The 24623-nt window shown below is 37.2% G+C and overlaps 1 protein-coding gene across 1 annotated transcript in view; it reads left to right on the top strand.

The window, feature by feature from the left end:
* ATP6V0A4 (ATPase H+ transporting V0 subunit a4) overlaps positions 1 to 15214 on the top strand; it is a 66375-nt gene extending 51161 nt beyond the window's left edge. The window contains exons 16-21 of the mRNA XM_044679385.1: positions 383 to 599; positions 7036 to 7137; positions 8999 to 9121; positions 10653 to 10770; positions 11787 to 11958; positions 14544 to 15214. Coding sequence (XP_044535320.1) covers positions 383 to 599; positions 7036 to 7137; positions 8999 to 9121; positions 10653 to 10770; positions 11787 to 11958; positions 14544 to 14637 — 826 coding nt within the window. The 3' untranslated portion in view covers positions 14638 to 15214. The remainder of the gene's footprint in view (positions 1 to 382; positions 600 to 7035; positions 7138 to 8998; positions 9122 to 10652; positions 10771 to 11786; positions 11959 to 14543) is intronic.
* The last annotated feature ends 9409 nt before the right edge of the window (positions 15215 to 24623 follow it).

The raw sequence follows: 24623 nt of genomic DNA on the forward strand, positions 1-24623 counted from the left end.
GGCAATTGATGCCTCTCTTGTTGACTATTCTCTTCCCTAGCCAACCCATTCTGCCATTTGTATTTTCTTTTCTTCTCTACTTATTTTTCCTTTCTCTCTCTGCCCCCCCCCCCCCTTCCTTTTTAAACCTTCAAGAGATTTCCAGACCCATGGTGAACCTTAGAATGAAAGAGTTTGCTAAGTAGTAGAATGGTCACTATGGAGATTTGCCATGATTTGAAATAGGAAGTCTGGAAAATGAGTCAAATACCAAATTGCTACTGAGTTACTTTATTAGCTTAGGAACTGCTTATGATTTCATTCAAACAAGTCGTCCAGGATCCCTACAGAGAAAACATTCTTCTGTTGTTGTTTTTCATTTCCACTCTACTTCTTTTTATAGATACTTCAAGAAAACTTTAAATATCATTCTACAATTCATTCCTGAGATGATCTTTATCATTTGTCTGTTTGGCTACCTCATTTTCATGATCTTTTTTAAATGGTGCCAGTATGATGTCTCCACATCCAGGAGTGCTCCAAGCATCCTCATCCATTTCATCAACATGTTCCTGTTCAATTATGATGACCCAACCAATAAGCCCCTGTATGCGCATCAGGTATTCTTTTTTGTCTTGGTGCATTTGAAAGAAAACTTAAAATTATAATTATGACTAGATGTTCCTTGATTTAAGTAATGAAGTTACTAAAAATTGTGCATGAATTGAATTTGTATAAACTAGAAGGACGACAGGAGGATCATAAATATAGAATCTTTTCACTTTATAGATGAGGAAATGGACGCTTGGTGAGGTTAATCTATTTAAGATCACACAGAGAGCCAGGTCTAGGTTCAAATCTGACCTCATCATACATTTCCTAGCAGTGCGACTCTGGGAAAATCACTTAATCCCCAATTGCCAACCCCTTACTGTTCTTCTACTTTGGGACCAATAGAGAACATTGATTCTAAGACAGAAGGTAAAGGTTTTTAAAAAAAAGATCACTCAGGTAGAAATAGGATTTGAATCCAGTTCCTCAGACTTCAGACCCCAGTATATTTTCCCATTGTGTTACATTGCTTCCAAAGAAAGGAAGTGTCAGAAATGAGACTGAATTGAATTCAGTCTCTTTTTCCTCCTGCTTCTATTCTCATTCCAAGGGGCCATTTCATAGATCATCACATAGAAATGATTGTAGAGGTTATAAGAAAGCATTTGTGACTTATTAGGTGACTTGGTTTTCACTTTGAGGCCTCAGTTTCCTCATCTACAAATGGAGGCAGTTGAATCTCTAATTGTTCTTCAATAGACAGTTTCCCAATCCTTAAAACTTCAAGTTTCTCAATTCAATAAACATTCATTATGCCCATCCTCTGTATAAGGCATTATGCCAGTCAAAGTACAAAAGCCAATATAAAGACAGAGCTGCAAGGCTTGTAGCCCTTACAGTTTGTTAAACAATAAATAACACGTGCATGAGTAAGTCTGTACAGAGTAATTCCCAGAGAATGAAGGTCTACCAATTAGGGGAATGAGAAAGGACTTTGCATAGGAGGTCTTAGCATCTCTTTCAAGTAGTTCATAAACCATTTAAAAATACCTATTTAAATGGATCGGGAAAAGGTGAATACATAAAAGAAATTTATAGGAAATAAAAAATGATGGATTAAAAAAACTTTTTCCACATTTTGTGCAGGAGAAACTAGTCAGGAGACTTGGTTTTAAATCTCGCCTGGGTATCCTTGGGCAAGTCACTTTATCTCAGGGCACTAATTGTTTTCTTCTTTTTAAAAAAAATTAATTTAGTTTTGTTACATTAAAACTCCCAGTTATCTCCTACCCTCCTTTCTTCTTCACACTAAAAAAAAGCATCGTTTAACAAACAGATATATGTATATATAAAACTCTGTCTTGCTCGTTTCTATTTATCAATTCTTTTTCTGGAGGCAGACATACATGCCATTCTTCAAACAATATTTTATCTTGCTGTATATGTTTTCTTAGTTCTTCTTATTTCACTCTTCATAATTTTGTGTAGGTCTTTCCATGTTTTTCTAAAATTAACCTGATCATTATTTCTTATGGCATAGTGTGGTATTCCATCCCAGTCATTCCCCAATTGATGGGCATCCCCTCAGTTTCTGATTCTTTGCCACCACGAAGATAGTTGCTATAAATATTGTAGAAAATACAGGTTCTTTCCCTTTTTCCCTGAGCATCTTAGGAAGTAAACTAATAATAGTATTGCTGGATCCAAAGGTATACACAGTTTTATAACTCTTTGGGCATAATTCCAAATCGCTCTCCAAAATGTAACAACAGTGTATCAGTGTCCCCATTTTTCTACATCCCCTCCAACATTTGTCAGTTTGCTCTTTTATCATTTTAGTCAATCTGATAGTTGTGAGATATCTCTGAGTTGTTTTGATTTGCATTTCTCTAATCAATAATATTTAGAGCATTTTGCATATTCTTATTATATAGCTTTGACTACTTCATTCAAAGACTTGTCTGCTCATATCTTTTGACCATTTATCATTTGAGAAATGGCTCATATTGTAAATTTGACAAAGTTTTCTATGTATTTTATTTTATTTTATTTTATTTTTTTATTTTTTATTTTATTTTATTTTTTTAAACCCTTACCTTCCGTCTTGGTGTCAATACTGTGTATTTGTTCCAAGGCAGAAGAGTGGTATGGGTAGGCAATGGGGGTCAAGTGACTTTCCCAGGGTCACACAGCTGGGAAGTGTCTGAGGTCAGATTTGAACCTAGGACCTCCCGTCTCTAGGTCTGGCTCTCAATCCACTGAGCTACCCAGCTGCCCCCTCTATGTATTTTAGATATAAGACCTCTAGCAAAAAAAACTGCCTAAAATTTTTTCCCCCAGCTTCTTTTTTTCAAATTCTATTTGCATTCAAAACTATTCATTTTACAAGTCACAATGCTATCTGTCTCTTGTTTATTCATAAGTTCTTTTCCTATCCATAAATCTGATAGGTAATGTTTTCCCTGTTCTAATTTGCTGATGATATCTCCCTTTATGCCTAGGCCATATATCCATTTTGATCTTATCTTGGGAAATGGTTTAAGATATTGGTCTATATCTAGTTTCTGCCAGACTGCTTTCTACTTTTCCCAATAATTTTTACCAAACAGTTCATGTTTATCTCCAAAGGTTGTTTCTTTGACAAAATATAGAGTTTAGATTCCAAAGTATAAAACTTGCCACCCAAAGGGCTTAATGTGCCAGCAAGAACCAGATTAAGGTTGCTTTGGAAGGATCCTCAGAGCAATTCCAGCTTTCACTGCTACTAAGCTGCCATCTTGGCTCCACCTCACGCAACCCCATTGCCTGCCCCCCTCAATTAAAATATAATTGGGAAATGTTTGGCAAAATAAATAATAATACAATATAATTTTAATTTGTGGTTTTCTAACTCACTAAATGATGATACCACTGGACTAGATGTCCTCTAAGGAAGAGAGGCAACATTGCCAAATGAATAAAGTGTTAGACTGGGAAACCAGGGAGATTCAGCTTAAATCCTCATATGTAAAACGAAGGGATTATACTAAATGATCTCTAAGATCTATTTCAATTGTAAATCTTTGATTTTTTTCCCCCATCCTTTCCAGCCCCAATTTTATGACCTTATGAGCCATTTATTTCACTGACATCCCACCATTTAAACTAAAAATAAATGGATTGGGGTTTATTAAGTTTTCTTTCAAGGTAATTTCAATGCCTTCTCATTGAGCAAGTTACCTGGATGATTAAGCAATGCTAAGGGATTCAGTGATGTTCTGTAAATATTACTTGTTGGAGACACGCCTCCATTCTTTTAATATTTGGAATGTATTCTTTGGAAGGTTACCATCACCTTGCTATTTCCTTTGGCTAAAGTCAGAGCTTACCCCAAGGCCTGTGCACATTGCAGCAAGCTTGAATGTTCAGTTGTCACTCCACCTTTGGTCTAAGATGTGATTTTTATGAGGACATATTTTATATAATGGTTAGCTCTGCCTGTTCAAATGCTTTTCTGTAGTGGATCTTTAAAACCATTCCTTTTCATGAGATCTTTTTTTCTCTTCTAAATATCATTCATAACCAATACTAATCAATAAATCAAATATGGGGAAAATTTCCAAATAAGACACCTCTATTTACTACTTCCATTTGAATTAAATACCTCAATAGTTCATTTGGCCAGTGATCTTATTGATGGACGTTCTTCTTCCAGGGGTTCTGTTTATAAGCCAGCTATTCCTCTTATCCTGTGTGACTCTTGTTTCCATTCTTAAGCACATCTTCCACAGTAAGTCTGACATGTACTAAGACTTTCTGGAAGGACTTTTGACATTTCATTACCAATATATGTGTTGTACCAATGGAGCACTTAAGTGGGGGTATCCCTGTGTTACTCCTTGATCTCACCACAAGACTACTCATCTCCTGACTACTTTTTCTTATGCAAGTTTTTGTCCACAAGCCACCTTTGTTAGTATGCTGCTGACTACAAATGCTCTTTAAATCACTCCATTACCCTTTGGTTCACTGACAATTTTTATTTTTTGGAGATTCAGGTTAAAAACATAAATGGGTTCAAAAAAGGTTTAGATAATTCATTGTAGATTGCTCATATGTTGATTAAAAAATTATTCCACAGGCACCCCGATTGGCAGCTACATATTATCAACAGAGCAATATTGGTATTAAAAATTTAGGTTTCATCTAAAGATTTTAAAGGGATGAGAAAGAAGGCAATGTTCATGTACTTAAAAACAAAACAAAACAAAACAACCCTTACCATTCATCTTAGAATTGATATTGTGTATTGGTTCCAAGAGAAGAGTAGTACTTGCTTATACAGAGACACATAGCTGGGAGATGTTTAAGGTCAAATTTGAACCCAGGATTTCTTGTCTCCAGGCTTGGCTCTCCATCCACTAAGCCACCTATCTGTCCCCTGTTCCAATTTCTTTTCTTCTTTTAAAATAATACTATCAGTGATTTTAAAAAAAAATTAGCCATTTGGTATCTTCTACTCTGAGTTCAAAACTTATTTATCCCATATTTTCAAAGTTATGCAACCTCTAGCACAAGTTCTTCTATTTGTAATATAGAAACTCTTCTTTAAGTACATTTCAATATAAATCTCATTAATACAGTAGGTACCAAAATGGACTTAAAATGTGGACATGCCACTATCATTGGTGATAAGAATTGATCATTAACTGATCTGTACCATTTTTTTTTTTTTTTGCCTATGTGTTCCTTTTGCTGCTGTAATCTGGAAAATACTCTCAGGATGACCTACTTTGTTTGGATTTCTTGACAAATTTTCTATAAGTTCATTTTACCCCCATTGTTTTTCTCCTTTTTGAGAAGTAGTAATGCTTGTAATTTTCCTCCTTTCTTCTCTGTATTATTTCACAAACGAGAGTTTGTATTCAAAATTGATATTGATGGAGATAGCTGTGTGACTCCGTGAACTGAGAGCCAGGACTAGAGATGTGAGGTCCTGGGTTCAAATCTGGCCTCAGACACTTCCTAGCTATGTGTCTCTGGTCAATTCACTTAACCCCCCATTGCCTGGCCTTTCTACCTCAGAGTCAATACACATGATTGATTCTAAGATGGAAACTAAGGGTTTAAAAAACAAAACAAAACCAGTGTTGATATTGGCTTTCACTTCTCTTTCCTTGTATTGCCAAGCAAGCTCCTATGCCCTTTTGGTTTATTTGTACAGATTGCTTTATAATAAGGAAACTTGAATTCAACAAACATTTTTAAACCCCTAAAATCTGTGAGGTACTGTGTAAGACCCTTCAAGAGGAAAACAAAAACTGGAATTTGATCTTTGGAGATTGAATTGTTGTTGGCTTGAATTTCCCAGGCCTTAAGTTTCATAGCAAAGAGCTGCAACTCACCAAATACTCTCAAAGCCTAATACCATTAATCAAGGCTTCCTTTACTAAACAAAAAAATCCTTAAATATAGAAGACTAGAGAAACACCTTAAATCTATTTTTTGTTCTCCTTCCCCTGCCATGATAGATTTTAGCTGGCCTTATTAGTTAGATTCACCTCCCCTTAACATAAATAACGTTGAGTTTTTGTATAGTCCTGGTGAAATGTTTCATGTAGTTGAAGTTCAAATAGAGAGCCAACTAAAGTCCTTTGCACTGTAGCTTGAACAATGGTGTTCCTATAAGTCATTCACACGAAAGGGCAGTATTTACTTACCATGTAGGGAAGAACTCAAGGGATTGATGGAGTACAATGTGGAGCAGGTACACAGGTATCACATAATGTCTCATCTCCTTTCCACAACCCCCTCACTTTTTTTGAGTAGGTATGTCACAGCTAAAACTGGAGGGAATGTAGGAATTGTAAGGGTGAGTTGCTCCCACCACTGGCAAGCAAACTACCCTTTGCTGATTCCTAGGAGAGAATCATCCTCCCTTGACTTAATTTCTAAAGGAAAGCCCCAGAAGAGGTGTGAGAAGTTTTAAAACAGCATTATTCGCTCCTTGTCCATTGTTCTGACCAAGCTTTTAGAAGCCTCTTGCTGTTTTTTTTACCAATAGAAAGGCCTTCCAAGAGAGAAATTATGGGGGGGGTGCGGTGGGTGGAAATCATGCTTTTGCTTTAGCAAAATAAAACCTAGAGAGACAAGGGGAATGTACAAAAGGGGAGGCACTAGGGAATTAAATATGACATTCTCAAAAGGTGATGGTGGGTGGGGATGGGAAATTTGGTCAGGTTGCTTCAAGTTCTGACCTTTACTTCCAAGTTTTTAAAAATCTCTTCTCTCTCTGATTTGTACTTTCCCTGCTTGGAAACAGGAATACTACTCATCCAGAGATGATGCAGAGAAGAATGGTATCTCTGAAATACTTAGTATCTCTTTAAAAAAAAAAAGTATATGTTAGGAAAATGATGTTGTATAATAATAATAGTTAGTGTTACCTGCTATGAGGCAGTAGAGTAGTTAATAGCTATGTAGCCACAATAAGATAACAGTATCTCCTTTTTTGGTCTATGATAGCAAGAAGTCCAGAGTGTCTTGGTTATTCTCGCTTTGATTTCTGTGCCATGGATGCTCCTGATTAAGCCTTTTATCCTTAGAGCCCAATACAAGAAATCTCAGGTAAGGACCATTGAATACATCTTGTGTTTTTCAGAAGCAGAAATGGGCAACTCGGAAGAAAGTGGGTATGTAGGTCTGAAGGGAAAATACTTGGGGACTGGCCAATCTTTTGTGGATTTAGATTTTCGCAAACACTGTCAAATACTGAAGAAACAAAAAGAGCATGATTGAGATGGCTCTTTTAGGGACACAGTTTTAGCTTAGTAGTAATCTCATAGTTTTAACTTAGTAGAAATGGCAGTTTAACTTTTTCTTACTCCAACCCCTAGAAGTTCCTTGAGGACTGTTTTGTTTTGGTCTATAAATCTCCAGTGCCCATAATAGTGCCTGGCAGAAGGTAGGCACTTAATAAATGGCTACAAAATTGGTCTATTGATTCTATTGTGCCCCCATTAGGTCTGAGACTGGAGGCATCAATTAGAATAGTTTTTCAAAGTTAGCACCTGATGGTGTATGGAATCTAAAAGTGAAGTTAAATGATCTATTAAAGTGTAGATTCATTCAGTTTTCTATATTACATCCTTTATGTTAAGGAGTTTTTCGTTATTAGCCAAAAATAAAAAAAAAATTATTATGTATCTTAGACTATGTCATAGGGTCTGTGAGAGATAATTAATGAAAACAAAATCAAACATATGATTCTCATTATTGTGTATTATCTGTGGTCTAATGTTAATTTCAGACCAGTATCTCCAACCAACTATGTGGCTAAGTGCATGTTGACTCATTTCAGTAACATTCTGAGACAAATTGAATTAGGAAAGTTAATCTTCTGGGGGGAAAAATGTATCTCCAAATCAAATAAAAATTGTTTATATTTTCCTTGTGGATGATCAAGTTGAATATATTGTGATAAAATACTTTCTAGACTATTGCAAATGTTTTAAGATTCAATTTGAGTTGCTTAAGAAAATGTTTGGTGTTTAATCAAAAAATCATATAGCAAATCCCTTTATTTTATCCCTTCATAAAGAATTTTCTCTCATTTTCCATTCCCTCATTCCATAGTCCTATTGTATATAACTTTGCTATATTTCTTGCTTTTTCTTCCTTTCTTTTTGTACTGCCACCAAACCAGCAGAGGTCTTTGTTAACACCTCCCTGGACCATTGCAATGGCTTTCTAATAGGTCTTCCTACTACCACCCTTCAATTTATTCTTCACACTACTATCAAAAGAATCTTAGGCACAGATTTGTTCATTCCATTTCCCCCTTACCCTGCTCTGAACTTTTCAGTGGCTCTCAATTGCCTATGAAACAAAGTTTAAATCCTTTAGCTTGGCATTCAAAGCTTCCCATGATTTTAGTCTTACAGCTTTATTTCAGAGACAAGTTATAATGAACAGAGAGCCACTGATATCAAGATTCAAATTCTGCCTCTGACATATTCTGGCTTTTTGAACCCACTAGTGAGTTTTCTCACTTGGGAGTGCTCTAAATCAATGAGTCATTGATCCAGTCTCTATTCTTAGCTCATCCTGCTTTATTCCACTATCTTCCATCCACATTGGTCTCTACTCAATTGTCTTGCATATATGTCCTATGCCTTTCTGCCCCTTTGCCTTTATTTACCTTTCCTTTTCCCTTTATTCTTTTTCCTTGCATTGAATTATTGTATGCTTTTTTATTTTGGTTGATTAGATCCAACATACTACCTTTTTGTAAATGTTGAATAAACATTTGTTGCATTAAAAGAACTCTATTCTTTTTCAACAGGAATGCATTATTTGTGTAAATTATATGGATTATGTGGTAGTTATGCACATGACACAGTCTACTTATTACATAGATTCTCGGGGTAAATGTAATGAAGGAAAAGCCCCCAAATTGCTATGTTTGTTGGTTCTCTGATGATTACAGGCACTTATTACTAATCAGGATGCCACAACAGAAGTCCAGTTGGATGGGTCCAGTCATTCTAAGAGTGCTGGCAAGCAGAATTCTGCTGGTGCCCATGGGGAACATGACGACCATGAAGATGAGGTATTTGGAGAATGGAATGAATGTTTTTCCCTGTAATTACAGGAATTCATTCATTCACAACCCTTATAAAGGACTTCCAATTCTATAGCCCAATTCTGAACTCTTCCTAACCACAATAGATACAATGCCTAAATAAATGGAGTTTAAGTATAAGCTCAAAATTGCTTCCCTTATGTGCACTCTTGTTTACCTTAAATATTTTGATGCTTCTGAGGTCTTGTGTTAGATAGAGTTGCTGCTTTTTGTTGTAGTTGCTACTATTGTCTATGGGCCTTGTCTTGGACCGTTTCTAAGAGATTTGGTACTGTGTTCTTGGGTTGGCTGGATTTTTTTTTTTTTGGAAGAGCCTAAAGAGAAAAAGTTCTATGTGTGGTAGCAGCAAGCTTAGTCAGTTTTTCGAATATTATTATTGCCCTTTTTATCTGTGAATAGTTGGAGACATTGATTTGATATCTATAATTTCTTTTACATTGATATCAGATCAGTTGTCTGAGTTTGTATCCTTAGAGTAACATAGGGACATATAGAGAATAAATTTCTATTTAAAAGTACTATCCTATGCATTTCTTTCACCTTGATTGTTTATTAGGGAACTATATACTGATATCCTCAGGCATAATTTTCTTTTTGCCCAAGAACCTATAGTAGCTCCCAGAAACCTGTTATCAAATCTCAACTTTCCCTCCTACTGTTTTTAAGATAATCCTAGGAAGTTTTAACACCAATTTTTTTTTCTGGTTGCTTCATGTGTTTGTCTTTTCTCCTTAGCAAAACTCTAAGCTCCTTAAGGATAAAAATCCTTGGAGGCTTCTACTTCTATATCTGTCATAATATCTAGAACAGTGCTCGCCAGTTAGTAGGGAGTTGGTAAATATTCATTACTTGATTTATTGTTCAAGTACTGCAAATTGTTTGCTTCTATAGCCAACCTGCCCTCTAGTCTTTCCTTTCCTTTTCAGCTCTAGCCAATCTCCAATTTATTATATTCTACCCGAGTCCCCCTTCCCCCAACTTATTCTTCCTTGTTTGGTTTCTATTCATCTTATCTCCAACCTGGAAAGTATTGCCCCTTTTATTCCCATCCTAACTGTAACCATTTCTTCTTTTAAGACCTGCATGGAAACTCACCTCCTCCAAGAATACTTTCCTAATGAACCCTAACTGACCCTCTTTTCTTCTATCCTCATTACTTATGGGTATCCTTTGTGCTCTATTACCTTTTTCTTTCTTTTTTTTAAACCCTTAACTTCTGTGTACTCCTTGGTGGAAGAGTGGTGAGGGTGGGCAATGGGGGTCAACCCTTTTTTTTCTGTAGTAATTTCATGTGCATATGAGTCTGTCCATCTTTTACCATACTTAATATTTCTTATGGGATAGAAACTGACTTCAAACTACTTCTCTGGTGCTCAACCAACACTTCCATTTTCTTGGCTGTGGGGATATATTCTTATGCATTTTCCCTTGGGCATTTACCTGGAAAGAGGGAAAGGAGTGAAGTAGACCAGAATGGTTACTCTCTTGTTCATTTCAGTTCAATTTTGGAGACATCTTTGTTCACCAAGCTATCCACACCATTGAGTACTGCCTGGGTTGCATTTCCAACACGGCATCTTATCTTCGGCTCTGGGCTCTCAGTCTGGCTCATTCACGTGAGTAATTATGGCCCGATCTTCTCCGTCCCTTCTATATTGTTAAGTCAGGGTGGCTGTCTGAGGGAAGGGTTCTTATATATCAATGTAAAGTTCATTGCTTCTGTTTCATTTGTACCCATTCTCCAAGGGGAAAGAGTCTTGTAAAAGTACCAAAACAGTCTAAAATGAAATGGCTACCCCTATTTGTATGCTTCAGGGGAGATATCAGTGAGACTGGGACTTAGAGGGAGGGGTTAGGGTTGGGAAGAAGACCTTAACCTATCAGTGGCCCAAGTCCTCAGTCTCTAGAAGTTGCAGAATAATTTTGGGTTTGCTTTGGTAGAGGGGATATCATTCCTGGGAGTTCCCTACACCAATGAAAGTACAGTTCTGGAGAAGGAAGGAAAGAAGGACAGATAACACGAGTAAACACAGAAAAGGACACTAGGAGGCATATGCCTTGTCCTTTTCACCACTACCCCTAGGTCTTGGGTGAGTTGATTTAGGAAATCTAGCAGTCTGGACCTGAGTGGCTTGTGGCACTTCAAAGTCCATGTTCTTTTATATCCAGGAGAACAAAGAGAAATAGAGCTCTAACAAGTCTAGGGCAATGGCCTCACAGGTACTTTTGAATGTACCCTTTATAGCAGTGATTCCCAGAGTGGGCACCACTGCCCCCTGGTGGATGCTGCAGTGATCCAGTGGGGTGGTGATCGCCACAGGCGCATTTATCTTTCCTATTAATTGCTATTAAAATTTTTTTAAAATTAATTTCCAGGGGGCTAAGTAATATTTTTTCTGGAAAGGGGGTGGTAGATCAAAAAAGTTTGGGAACCACTGCATTATAGGGTGAGCGCAGGGATTGGTAAAATTCCTTTGAAGATTCCCAGGCTTTTATGGAGGGACTCAAGTCAGAGTAGCTGTTTTCATCTATGCATGCTTCCCTCTGTATCAGCTATGGGAGGGAGCCTGGCTTCAGGTGTTTATCAGGAGAGACATTACCTGTTGAGGCTTATCCTTGTCTTGATTCATAGAACTGTCGGAAGTGCTCTGGTCCATGGTGATGAGAATTGGCTTACGCCAGAAGAGTTGGGGAGGACTCATTGCAATCTTCATCATTTTTGCTGCCTTTGCGGTTCTGACTGTAGCCATCCTTTTGGTCATGGAAGGTCTCTCAGCCTTCCTGCATGCACTTCGACTTCACTGGTAGGTATTTCCTATGTCATAAAATCTCTTTTGTTAATCTCTGCATCTATAATTCCCATTGGTCCAATTAGGTAGCTTAGTGGATAGAGCTCAGGATCTGGAGTCAGAAAGACTTGAGTTCAAATCTGGCCTCAAAGACTCAGTGTTCCTGAGCAAGTTATTTAACCTATCTGCCTCAGTTTTCTTATCTGTAAATTTGGAAAAACAATAGCATCTACTTTCTAGGGTGGTTGTGAAATTAAAATGAGATTATATACATGAATTTTTTTAAAACTCTTACCTTTCCATCTTAGAATCAATGCTGTGTATTGGTTCTAAGGCAGAAGAGTGGTAAGGGCGAGGCAATGGGGGTCAAGTGACTTGCCCAGGGTCACACAGCTGGTAAGTGTCTGAGGCCAGATTTGAACCCAGGACCTCCCATCTAGGCCTGGCTCTCAATCCACTGAGCCACTCAGCTGTCCCCATTTACATAATTTTTTTTTTTTTTTTGTAATTCTGGAGAGCTATATAATGTTAACTGACCTTAATAAGGCTTTGGTCTGTCATTTCATTGCCTGAGAGTTGGCTTTGGAACCAATTTGAAAAGCTTCTCCTGAAGAATGGGAAAGCTAATGAGTAAGATCATGGAGCTTTCAGGTTTGGTACAATCTATTAAGTAAGGTCAGCTAGGTGGCTTGGTAGATAGAGAACAAGGCCTGGAGATGAGAGGTCCTGGATTCAAAGATAGCCTCAGATACTTCCTAGCTGTGGGACCCTGGGCAAGTCACTTAACTCCCATTGCATAGTCATTTCTGCCCTTCTGTCTTAGAACCAATACTTAGTATCGACTCTAAGAGAGAAAGTAAAAGTTCATTAGACAGGTTCTCTCCATCTCTGCTGCAGACAGGCTTACCCCATATAATAGAATATTGCTCCAAAACAATGTCATTTTATAATAATATCAATATATGAAGAACTGTGAAATCCTGCTGTAACACCCTGTTTAGACACCGTGCTCAGGAGACTAGTCTCCCATGAACATTGTTTTAGCTAATGTTTTTCCAAAGAACTAATTCAGTTCTTTGAGTTGGTTATATCTTTGCTAGAAGTGTGATTTTTGGGCAAGGCACTTAAATGCTCAGAGACTTTGTTTTCTTCTCTGTCAAGTGGACATTATAAAAACTGCCTTGACCCTCTCAGGGGGTTGTTTTGAGCATCATCCACAATAATTATAATCATAAATGACAGTAAAAATAAGGCTTGCTAAATTGGTAAAGATTCCCTGCAAGGATGGGTTATGGTGTCCGTGTACGACATCTTCGCCCTGGGTCATCGTCCACATCATTGATGTGGCCAGCTCTCTGAGAGGCCAGAGGGAGACAAACTTGGGGCATCTCAGACTTGCAGTTGGGGCCAGGGTGCATGCACTCACAGAGGCACGCACCACATTTGGTCCCCTGAGTACGCAGGGGTGGATTACAAAAAGTGAAAGGACGAAGAGATGCTTAAAAATTGTGGCTAGAAAAGGGAAGACCAACCTGAAAAATCCAGTGGAACTCTGGTAGCTTAGCAAAGAGGAAATAGAAATGTGCTGACCTAGTATGGGCAACTCATTCCTGTGATAAGGAGGGGAGAAGGAAGCACTCAATGAGGACCAAAATGTTTCAATGAGGGGAGAGGGGATTGTTATGATAACTAACATTTATCTGGGGCTCTAAGGTTTGTAAAGCACTTTTCGGATACTCTCTAATTTGATCTTCACACAACCCTGCGAAATAGATGCTATTAGCATACCCATTTCATAGATGGGTAAACTGAAAGGTTAAGGCAATGTGTCCAAGGTCTCAGAGCTCTACCGAGTGTCCAAGGCAGCATTTGAACTCCAGGTTTCCCTGATTTTGAATAGCATTCTAGCCACCATGGTATATGGTCCCTATACTTGAGGACTATGCTGCTGTCTCAGTTGAGGACTATGTCCTGTTCAGGTTTTGGTCATTATTTTTAATTCACGAGAATTACTGTGGGCAGTTCCTAGACAAGCACATCTCCTTGAAAGAGGGAATTATATATACATCTCTCCAAAGTTAGCAACCTCCTCGATTGTTAGAAATTCCCCTCTAGCCCCTCCAATAAGAATCCTGTGGGAACCGCGCCACCCCCACCTCCCCATTTTTTGCATTATTATATTTTTTTCTCCAACAAATTTCCCAAAAAGTATATTACCCATGAAAACCACTACCAATGTGAAAGCCTAGGTAGAGAAGAAGAGAAAAGAAGGAAGGAGGAAGAGATCAAGGAAAGCTAAAGGAGATAGAGATGTGGAAGAGGTATATAATAGTGGAAAGACTAGAGAGAAAAACCAGCACATTTTGTTAGCTATTAACTTTTTTGTTATTGTGTATGTGTGTGTGTGTGTGTATATATCTATATATATATATATTTTTTTTTAAATATTGTTAACAGTTTGTTAGGTATTGGTTGGTTGCCCACACCTGGTACATTTTTAGGTCCAGGTGCTCGACTTTGACTGATGTTTTTATCTGTCTTAAAACTCCTAACCATCCATCAATATCTGTCTAACTTGCCTTTTCTGATCTTTACACTAGGGTGGAGTTCCAGAACAAATTCTACAGTGGGTCCGGCTACAAGTTTACTCCCTTCTCTTTTAAACAAATCCTGGATGGGACAGTAGAGGAATAGGTCTGAAATGCTGATGAGAGCTCCCCAACTTCCTGGATCGAGTCTCTCTTTCAATTAAACTAACAGTCTCTTTAAAAATCAATCCTGTGCAGTGAGCTCAATGGAGTCATTGTTCTGGACTAATCTGACACATAAAGCTCTGCTTTATTTGGTTCTAAGCTTTAAGTCTGTTAGGATTTAGCCCCACCTCAGAGAACAGATTTCTCTTATGGGCCAAATGGAAGGGAAAGAAGGTCTTTGGACATAAACTGAGGACCTGAATCTACAGAACGGGGTGCTAGAAAAACAAGGAAAGGAAAGCTTGTTAATAGAATATTTAGAACAGAAATGGGGGTCTACAGGTCATTAAAATTGACACCATCCTCTCATGGCAGAAACTGAGATCAAGGAAAGGGAAACTGACTTCCCTAGTGGCAAAGCCTAGGATAATAGAAATGACAGATTTTGAGTAGTTCCCAGGGCTCAGCCTATTCTATCTTCCATCATCTGTCAAGGAAGGACTTTTGGTTTATTCTTTTCTGTTTAATCTTATATTAAAGAGAATAAACTGCCATTGACTTGCTTGCTATTTACTCTACTGGTTTTGTTGTTGTTGTTGTTTTTACTAAAACCCCAAAGCAAAAAACTACTGAATTGATTTCCTAGCCAAACTGAGGGATGGCTAGGAAATCCCTCATAAAAGGCTTATGCTTATCTAACAGCCTTCCCAGAACCTTTTCCTCTCACTTATCTAGGGTTTTGCATTACAAGATTAGGAGCTTTCTCACGAATTTCTACTCCAGAGAAGAGGAAGAAAGGATAATGTTCTCTTTTTTGGTGGGCTGGTTGATCTTTTTTCTTTTGGTGTCTCTTGGACTGCTAAATCCTTTGGAATGAGGTATGACTGCATGAAATCATCCCATGCTTTGTTTGCCTCTTAAGCCACACAACTTTGCTTGGGTAACTGAAGAAGGCTGGCCCACTGGGATTCGAGAGAGAAAGAACAAGTTTCCCTGAGCAGAGTTTCAGGCGGCAGCAGCCTTCCAAACTAGATGAAGGCCCTGAACCCTACTTTTAGGTTGTTGGGCTGAGATATATTTATGGAACTTGAGCTGGATAACACCCTGGAGACCATCCAAATAAGGGGTTTTATAACCTCATAGCAGCCTGGCAAAATCTATGAACCTATGAATTAAAACAAACAAACAAACTCCTTACCTTCTGTCTCACAATCAATTATATGTATTGATTCTAAGGCAGAAGAACAAAAAGGGCTAAGCAATGGGGGCTAAGTGACTTGTTCAGGGTCACTCAGCTAGGAAGTGTCTGAGGCCAGCTTTGAACCTAGGACCTCCCATCTCTAGGCCTGGCTATCAAGTCACTGAGCCACCCAGCTGCTCCCTCAGAAGAAAGTTTTAAAATAATTTAAAAGGCTACTAAATATCAAGTGGCATAGTGGATAGAACTCTGGATTTGGAATCAGGAAGACTTCTCTTTATGAGTTCAAATCTGGCCTCAGACAAGTACTAACTGTGATTCTGAGCAAGTCACTTGACCCTATTCATCTCAGTTTCCTCATCTGTAAAATGGAGAAGGGAATGACAAACCATCTCCAGTATTTTTGCTGAGAAAACCCCAAATTGGGTCATGAGGAATCAGATATGACTGAACAAAAATAATACATTTCTTTTTCCCCAATAATCTTGTATTTTTCTCTCCAAGTTACATATAGAAACAATTTTTGACATTTGTTTTCTGACATTTTGCAATTCAAGTTCTCTCTCCCTTATCCCGTCCCCAAGATGGCAAGTAATGTGACATAGATATATCTGTTCTATCAGGCAATACATATTTCCATGTCTATTATGTAAAAGAAGACATTGCACTTTCAAGAAAAAATTCCTAAAGTGAAAAAGTATGCTTCGATGTGCATTCATACTTCTTCAGTTCCTTCTATGGTGGTAGAACCATCCTGAGTCCCTTAGAGTGGTCTTGGATCCTTGCATTGCTGATAAGTCATTGACAATTGATCATCATACAATACTGCTATAACTGAACAACAATTTCATTTAGAAGCCAGTGAATACATATATTTATTTATTTATTTGTTTGTTTGTTTGTTTGTTTGTTTATTTGTTCATTTATTTATTTATTTTTGCATACAAAGTCCCAGACTTCCATTCCTTACAGGTCTGTGGACCACAATCGATACCTCTGCTCTCACCCAAACCTTCATTTGATAGATGGGGAAATGGAAACTTGTGGGGTTTAAGCAAATTATCCAAGGTCTCACAAGTGGAAAGCACCAGAGGTGAGATTTGAACCCAGGTATTCTGATGCTTTCCACTATATTTTGTTGCCTGAATAGTCTGCATCTCTTTCAACCAGGTTAATTTAGGAATGCAAGAAAATCTCAAATACACAAGTATAACACCTGTTCAGAATGAGAAATACAAACATGCCATATCCAAGTAGGTATAACAGGTGGTAAAACAGGATTAGGGATGGCAAATTATTCACCCCAAGTAGCACTGTTAAAACAGTAGAATAAAAGGTTCTTATTTTCTAAACCAATTCTCTTTTGCAGTCAAACAATTTAATTAAATAATTTGTTAGATTAATATTCTAAGGCATTTCCCATCTTCCCTCCCCATCTCAGACAAGAGAAGGCATCATTTAACAAAAAGATATGTGTACATATTAAACTGTCTTTTAAAAGTTTTTTTTATTTTAAAATATTTTTCTATGTTTATGTGATGCATTTTCTTTACCCTCTTCCCTCCCGCCTCTCAGAGTCAACAAACAGTTCCACTGTGTTGTACAAATGTTATCACTTGATACCTATTTCCATATTATTCATTTTTGCTATAGAGTGATTTTTTAAAAGCCTAAACGCCAAATCACACATACACATGAACACACACACATATACACATGTGATAAATGATGTCATATGTTTTGCTTTTACATTTCAACTTCCATAGTTCTTTCTCTCAATGTGGATAGAATTCTTTCCCATAAATCTTTCAGGAGTATCCTAGCTTGTTGCATTGATACTAGCAGCAAATTCCACTACATTGGATTCCACAGTACTTTACTTTCATTGTACAGTGTTCTAGTTCTACTCACTTCATTCTGCATCAGTTCTTTGAGGTTTTCCCAATTCACATAAAAATCCTCCAGATTATCAATCCTAATAGCACAATAGTATCCCATCCCTATCATATACCACAATTTGTTCAGCCATTCCCCAATCAAAGTACAACCCTTTAATTTTTCTATTTTTTGCCACCACAGAGAGTGCAGCTATGAATATTTTTGTACAAGTATTTTTCCTTTTTATCTGGTTAGGTTACAAATCTAGTAGTAATATGGCTGAATCAAAGGGTATGCATTCTTTTAAAGCCCTTTGGGTATAATTCCACATTGCTTTCCAGAATGGTTGGATCAACCCACAACTCCACTGGCAATGCATTAGCATCTCGATTTTGCCACATCCCCTCCAACATTTATTATTTTCTTTTACTGTCATATTGAACAATCTGCTAGGTGTGAGGTGGTACCTCAGAGTTGTTTTGATTAGCATTTCTCCAATTATGAGAGATTTAGAATATTTTTTCTCATGCTTACTGATAGTTTTGATTTCTTTATCTGAAAACTGCCTATTTATGTCCCTTGACCTTTTGTCAGTTGGGGAATGGCTTGATTTTTTGTACAGTTGACTTAGTTCCTTATAAATTTGAGAAATGAGACCTTTGTCAGAGGTTTTTTTAATATAAATTTTTCCCCAATTGTTTCTTCCCTTCTAATTTTGGTTGCATTGGTTTTGTTTATATAGAAACTTTAAAATTTAATGTAATCAGAATTATTCATTTTACATTTCGTAGTGTTCTCTCTGTCTCCTGCTTGGTCTTAAATTCCTTTCCCATAGATCTGACAGGTATACTTATTCTATGTTCACCTGATTTGTTTATGATTTCCCTCTTTATATCCAAGTCATTTACCCACTCTGAGTTAATCTTTGAATAGGGTGTAAGATGCTAATCTTAACCTAATTTCTCCCATACTGTTTTACAATTCTCCCAGAAGTTTTTGTCAAATAGCGGGTTCTTGTAAACTCTTGTCTTGCTCATTTCTGTTTTATCAGTTCTTCCTCTGGAGGTGGACATGCATGTCATTCTTCAAGAAATATTTCTGTTGCTATATTTCATGTTCTTTTGGTTCTGCTTATTTTTTATCTTCATAATTTTGGGTAGATTCTTTCCATGTTTTTCTAAAATTAACTTGCTCATCATTTCTTATGGCACAACATTGTATTCCATCACAATTATAGGCTACATTCAGTCATATCTCAATTGATGGACATTCCCACAATTTCCAGTTCTTTGCTACCACAAAGAGAGTTTGTATAAATAATTAAAGCCTACAGATTCTTTTCCTTTTCCCCTGATCACTTTGGGAAATAAACCTAATGATATTGCTGAATCAAAAGATAAATACAATTTTATAACTCTTTGAGCATAATTTCAGATTACTCTCCAGGAAATGGTTGGATCAGTTCACAGTTCCATCAACAGTATATTAGCGTCCCCATTTTTCTGTATCCCCTCCAACAATTGTCATTTTGCCCTTTTATCATTTTAGCCAATTTGAAAGATAAGAGTTCATATCTCAGAGTTTTTTTTTTGATTTGCATTAATCTAATGAATATTATCTAGAGCATTTTTGCATCTATTTATATGGCTTTGATTTCCTCATCCAAAAACTATTCATATCTTTTGACCATTTATCAATTGGGGAATGGCTCACATTTTCATAAATCTGAAAAGTTCTCTACATATTTTAGATATGAGACCTCTATCTGAGAAACTGTATAACCTCAGCTGCTCCCTCTTCTCCCTCCCCCTCTGTTTTTCTGGTTTCCTTTTAATCCTGGATACATCAGTTTTATCAATACAAAACTCTTTAGTTTAAGATGTATTCAAAATTATCCATTTTACATGTCAATACTTTCTATTTCTTTGTTATTCAGAAATTCTTCTATCCACAAATCTGATAGGTAATATAGTCCCTAACCTAATTTGTTTGTGATAGCCCCCTTTAAGACCAGATTATCTATCCATTTTTATTTTATCGTGGTAAATTGTTTAAGATATTGGTCTACATCTAATTTCTACCAGACTGCTTTCCAGTTTTTCCAACAATTTTTGCCAAATAGGGAATTCTTATCCCCGATATCTTTACTTTTGTCAAACACAATTTAATTTTTTTGATGAACTAAAATCTATTTCTCCCCTCGTGTTTAAAAAAAATCTTTCTGACAAATATACATATTACATAGAAAAACAAATTCTTATATTAGCAATGTCCAAAAAGTATATATCTTAATCTATAACTTGCATGCATCACTTCTTGGTCAGGAGTTCTTTTTATCATGGGTTCTCTGGAATCCTGGTTGGTTGTTGTATTGATCAGTTTTTAAATCTTTGAAAGTTATTTGTAGAATCATTGATATTATATAAATTTTCCTCCTTGTTCTGCTCCTTTCAGTTTACATTAATTCATATTAGTCTTCTCAGAGTTCTCTGAAACTATTCCTTTCATAGTTTCTTACAGGATAATATTCCATTGATCAAATGATATGATATTTGTAAAATACATAACACAGTGCCTGGCATATAGTAGGTGCCATATAAATGTTACCTACTGTTATTATTATATTTACTTATCATTTGTTCAGCCATTCTCGAAATGACGTTTTCTGGATTTTTTGCTTTTGCTTGTTTGTTTGTTTGTTTTTTGTTTTTTTTTTGCCACTACGAAAAGTTCTAATTTCAATCTGCATTGGTTTTATTTCTCCAAAAGCCTTTTTTGGATTTTATGCAATCACAATTGTTCATTTTTTTTTAAACCCTTAACTTCTGTGTATTGGATCCTTGGTGGAAGAGTGGTAAGGGTGGGCAATGGGGTTCAAGTGACTTGCCCAGGGTCACACAGCTGGGAAGTGTCTGAGGCCGGATTTGAACCTAGGATCTCCCGTCTCTAGGCCTGACTCAATCCACTGAGCTACCCAGCTGCCCTACAATTGTTCATTTTTATCTTTTGTGATCCTCTCTGCCCCTACAATGGTCATGAATTCATCCCCTGTCCATAGATTTTAAAGGTCTTCTTTCTCTGATTTGTTTATCACATCACCCTTTATAACTAGGTCATATATTTCATGCTTCCATTAGAATCTTGTCTTGATGAAAGAAAGATATTGGTTGTTATCCAATTACTGCCAAAGTTCTTTTCAGTTCTATTAGCAGCTTTTGTCGAATAGTTCTTACCCTAGGAACTGGGGTCCTGGGATCAAGACACTAGGCTACTGTGTTCTCCTGCTTCTGGACATTGTCTATTTAACCTGTTCCACTGATCAGCCTCTTTATTTTTAAGCAATACCAAATCATTTGGATTATTACTGTTTTTCATATAGTTTGAGATCTGGTACTGTCAGTCCTCCATCTTCCTAGTTTTACTCCTCTTGATGCAAATTGTCCTCAAAGGTCTGCAAAGCACTTTTTAATTGTTATCTCATTTGATCCTCACACTAACCATGTAAAGTGGTATAATGCGTAATAAGCCTAGAAAGATTGGTTAGAACTAGATTGTAAAAGACATCCTGACTAACCATGCCGGATATCCTGACTGCTTGTTGTTAATCCTTCATTTCAAAGAGGTTCAGTGACATCAGTGATGGATGCCTTGACTCATGGGTGAATTGGATTTAAATGAGGCAGAGTTCCTCAAAGTCATCAGCCTCAATCTTCTAGAGTCATCAAAGTCCAGTGGCAAAACAAAAGAGAAGAAGACTGGCAATGGCCAGGGATGCAGTGAATGATCTTAGTGTGTTTGATGTCTGACAGATCTCTAAGCATTCCACAGTTCTTGATTGCTTATAGAGGGATCATAGACCTTGAACTGGAAAAGACCTCAAGGCCATTTGTACAGAGTCCTTTGAGAGTTCCTAGTTGCTCTACTATTCTCTGTTCTATTTCCTTCAACATAGTCTTTGTTAAGGACACAAGGATATAATTCCCAGTTTTAGACTCACTTTCAGTTACCCCCAGGTACCAGGCCTTGTCCAGAATGCCTTGCCTTCAGCCTCAGGACTCTTTCTCCTAACACAATCTTAAGTAGAATCTGAGCACTGGGAGGGACCTTAGAGTCTTAATTAGTACAACCTGTACCCAAACAGGAATCCCATCTACAATATCCTTAATAAGTTATCCTCCAGCCTCTATTTGAAGATCTCTAGATAGTTCTAATTTTTAAAGTTTTTCCTTATACTAAACTAAAATCTGATTCTGCACTTTTCATGCATTTTTCCTGGGTCTCCCCTCTGGGACCAAGCAGAGTAAGTATGATCCCTCTTCCACTAAATGGCCCTTCAAATACTTGAAAACAAATATCATATGCCCATCAGTTTTGGAATGGCCAAACAAGTTGTGGCATATGATTATGATGGAGTACTATTGTGCTATAAGAAATGATGAGCAGGTTGCTTTCAGAAAAACCTGAGAAGACTTAAGTAAACTGATGCAAAGTAAAATGAGCTGAACCAGATGATCATTGTACAGCAATATTATAACACTGATAAATTGTGAAAGTCTTAGTTACTCTAATCAAGATAGTTCCAAAGTGCCCATTATGAAAAATGCTACCCACCTCCAGAGAAAACTGATGAACTCTAAATACAGCTTCAAGGATCCTTTTTTAAGATGTTCTTTATTGTTTACTTCTTGGTTTTTTTTTTGGTAACATGACTAATGTGGAAATATATTTTGCATGATTTCACATGCATAATCAATATCAAATTGCTTGTCTTCTCAAAGAGGGAAGGGAGAAAATGTAGAGCTCAAAATTTTTTTAAATGTTGAAAATTTTTTACGTACAATTGGGAAATGTTTAACAAAACAAAAATATATTTAAAAGAAGAAAACTGATATCGTAGCTTCTGCTCCATCTCTAGATGCATTTTTTCAGCCACTTATATGCCTATCCCCTCAATCCTGATTCCACCCTCATGGGCATGTGCTGGTTTGTTAAATTTTTCTTGAAATTTACTTGTTCACACCAACATTATAGATTTCCTTTGAAAAAATGATATTTTATTATTTTCAAGTAGATTCTTGCAGTAACTCAAACCATTAGGTAACAGTGTTTCTTTCCACAAGTCTTATTGCATTTGTTTTAATGAGCCAATTATACTCCTTTCAAATTATATTATTAATCATATTCACATTGGTGCAACAAAGAGCTTGAAAATTATTCTCTTAAGTAGGTTAGGCATGTCTCCTTTAAATCCATTTAACCTATTGCTTTCCTTTCTAAATCCTTTTCCTAGTGAGTGAATGAAAAGGCAGACTCATTTTATCACAATATCTAAATTAGTGGAGCCTCTAACCTCTTCACATTTCTCTACTTTATTGTTTCCTCTCCATTTTGTAAATATTTGTAAATAAATTTCTGACTTGAGCTATAATAAATATTGACCACATAATTTCATAAAATTATTGTCCAACCATTAAATTTAACCCTTACATTTCTGAGTTCAAATCCAACCTTAGATAGTTCCTAGCTGTGTGACTGTGCAAGTCACTTAACTCTGTTCACTTCAATTAACCCATCTGTAAAATGAGCTGGGGAAGGAAATGGCAAACCACTCCAGTATGTTTTCCAAGAAACCCCAAATAGGAAACCCCAAAACAACCCCTCCATGCACTTCCCAGTCCAGCCCTGTTGGTCCTCTTGCCATTCCTCTCCTATGATGCTTTCTTCTATCTCTGCTTTTGTACTAATTATGCTTCATGATTAGGAACATTTCTCCCTTCTAATTTCTTCCTTTTAGAATACTATATATTTTTAAACCCTTTCCTTCTGTCTTAGAATCAATGCCAAGTTATTGGCTCTAAAGTAGAAGAGCAGTAAGGGCTAGTGTTATGTTAATAAATAACAGATATTTTGGAGAAGCAGATAATTATGCCAGGGCCAGTAACCTTCAAGACACAGACACAGATTGACAGGCTTCAGTGAGAAGGGAGGGGATTAGACACTCCTGACTCTCAAACCACTCCTCCCAAGCATTTGAGGTTTCAGTTGGAAAAATGGAGAACTGACTGAGGAACTTCTGGTAAGTTTCTGTTGAGGCTGAACTCTAATCCCTTTTCTTTAACTTATATTCCTCACAGGTCTGATAGAGGAATAAGTAGAAGCTAGTTATCTAAATGTTGAAGGACTGAGATAGATGATCTTCTTAAATCTGGCAGCTGACAGGATTCAAGCTAGATGACCAGACTTGAGCAGTGAGTATCCCCCAAATAATTCCCAGGCACAGATATTGTAGGTAAAGCTTATATTAAGAAGGAAGAGAAAAGCTAGAGAGAGTAATTAGGGTTTTGGATAAGGAAAGGGTGACCTTGATCTGTTAGGTTGAAGCTACCTTTACCCCCCCCACCCCCACAGGAGGGGGTGAAGGGCCCTTGACTAAATTGGCTCTCTTGCTAATAGTTAATATTTCTAATCACTAAATCGCTAAATAATTGTTATATTGATATTGATAAGGATTAACCCTACAAAGCCAGCTAACCCCTGAGTAGAAACCATGATGGTTTATGCTACAATGGCCACTCAGGTGAACCCCCCCAAGTCAGGAGCAGTAGCAGTCATCCGCTCACCTCCACCCCCACAAAGCAACTGTCTCAACTCCCTCTCAACTGCCCCCTCACCCAAAGTTCTCCAGGGGGGGTCCCCTGGAATTCTGGGTGAGGCTGACCCTATATTTTGCAGGGATTCCATGCTGCCATCTCTACATAACACTAGGCAATGGGGTTAAATGACAGGGTCACACAGCTAGGAAGTATCTGAGAGATCAGATTTGAACCAAGGACCTTCCATCTCCAGGCCTGGTTCTCTATCCACTGCACTGCCTAGCTCCCTCTATACTATACTTTCTTTAAGATTCAGCT

The sequence above is a fragment of the Gracilinanus agilis genome, chromosome 5, assembly GCF_016433145.1.
Source record: "Gracilinanus agilis isolate LMUSP501 chromosome 5, AgileGrace, whole genome shotgun sequence".
Taxonomy (NCBI): domain Eukaryota; kingdom Metazoa; phylum Chordata; class Mammalia; order Didelphimorphia; family Didelphidae; genus Gracilinanus; species Gracilinanus agilis.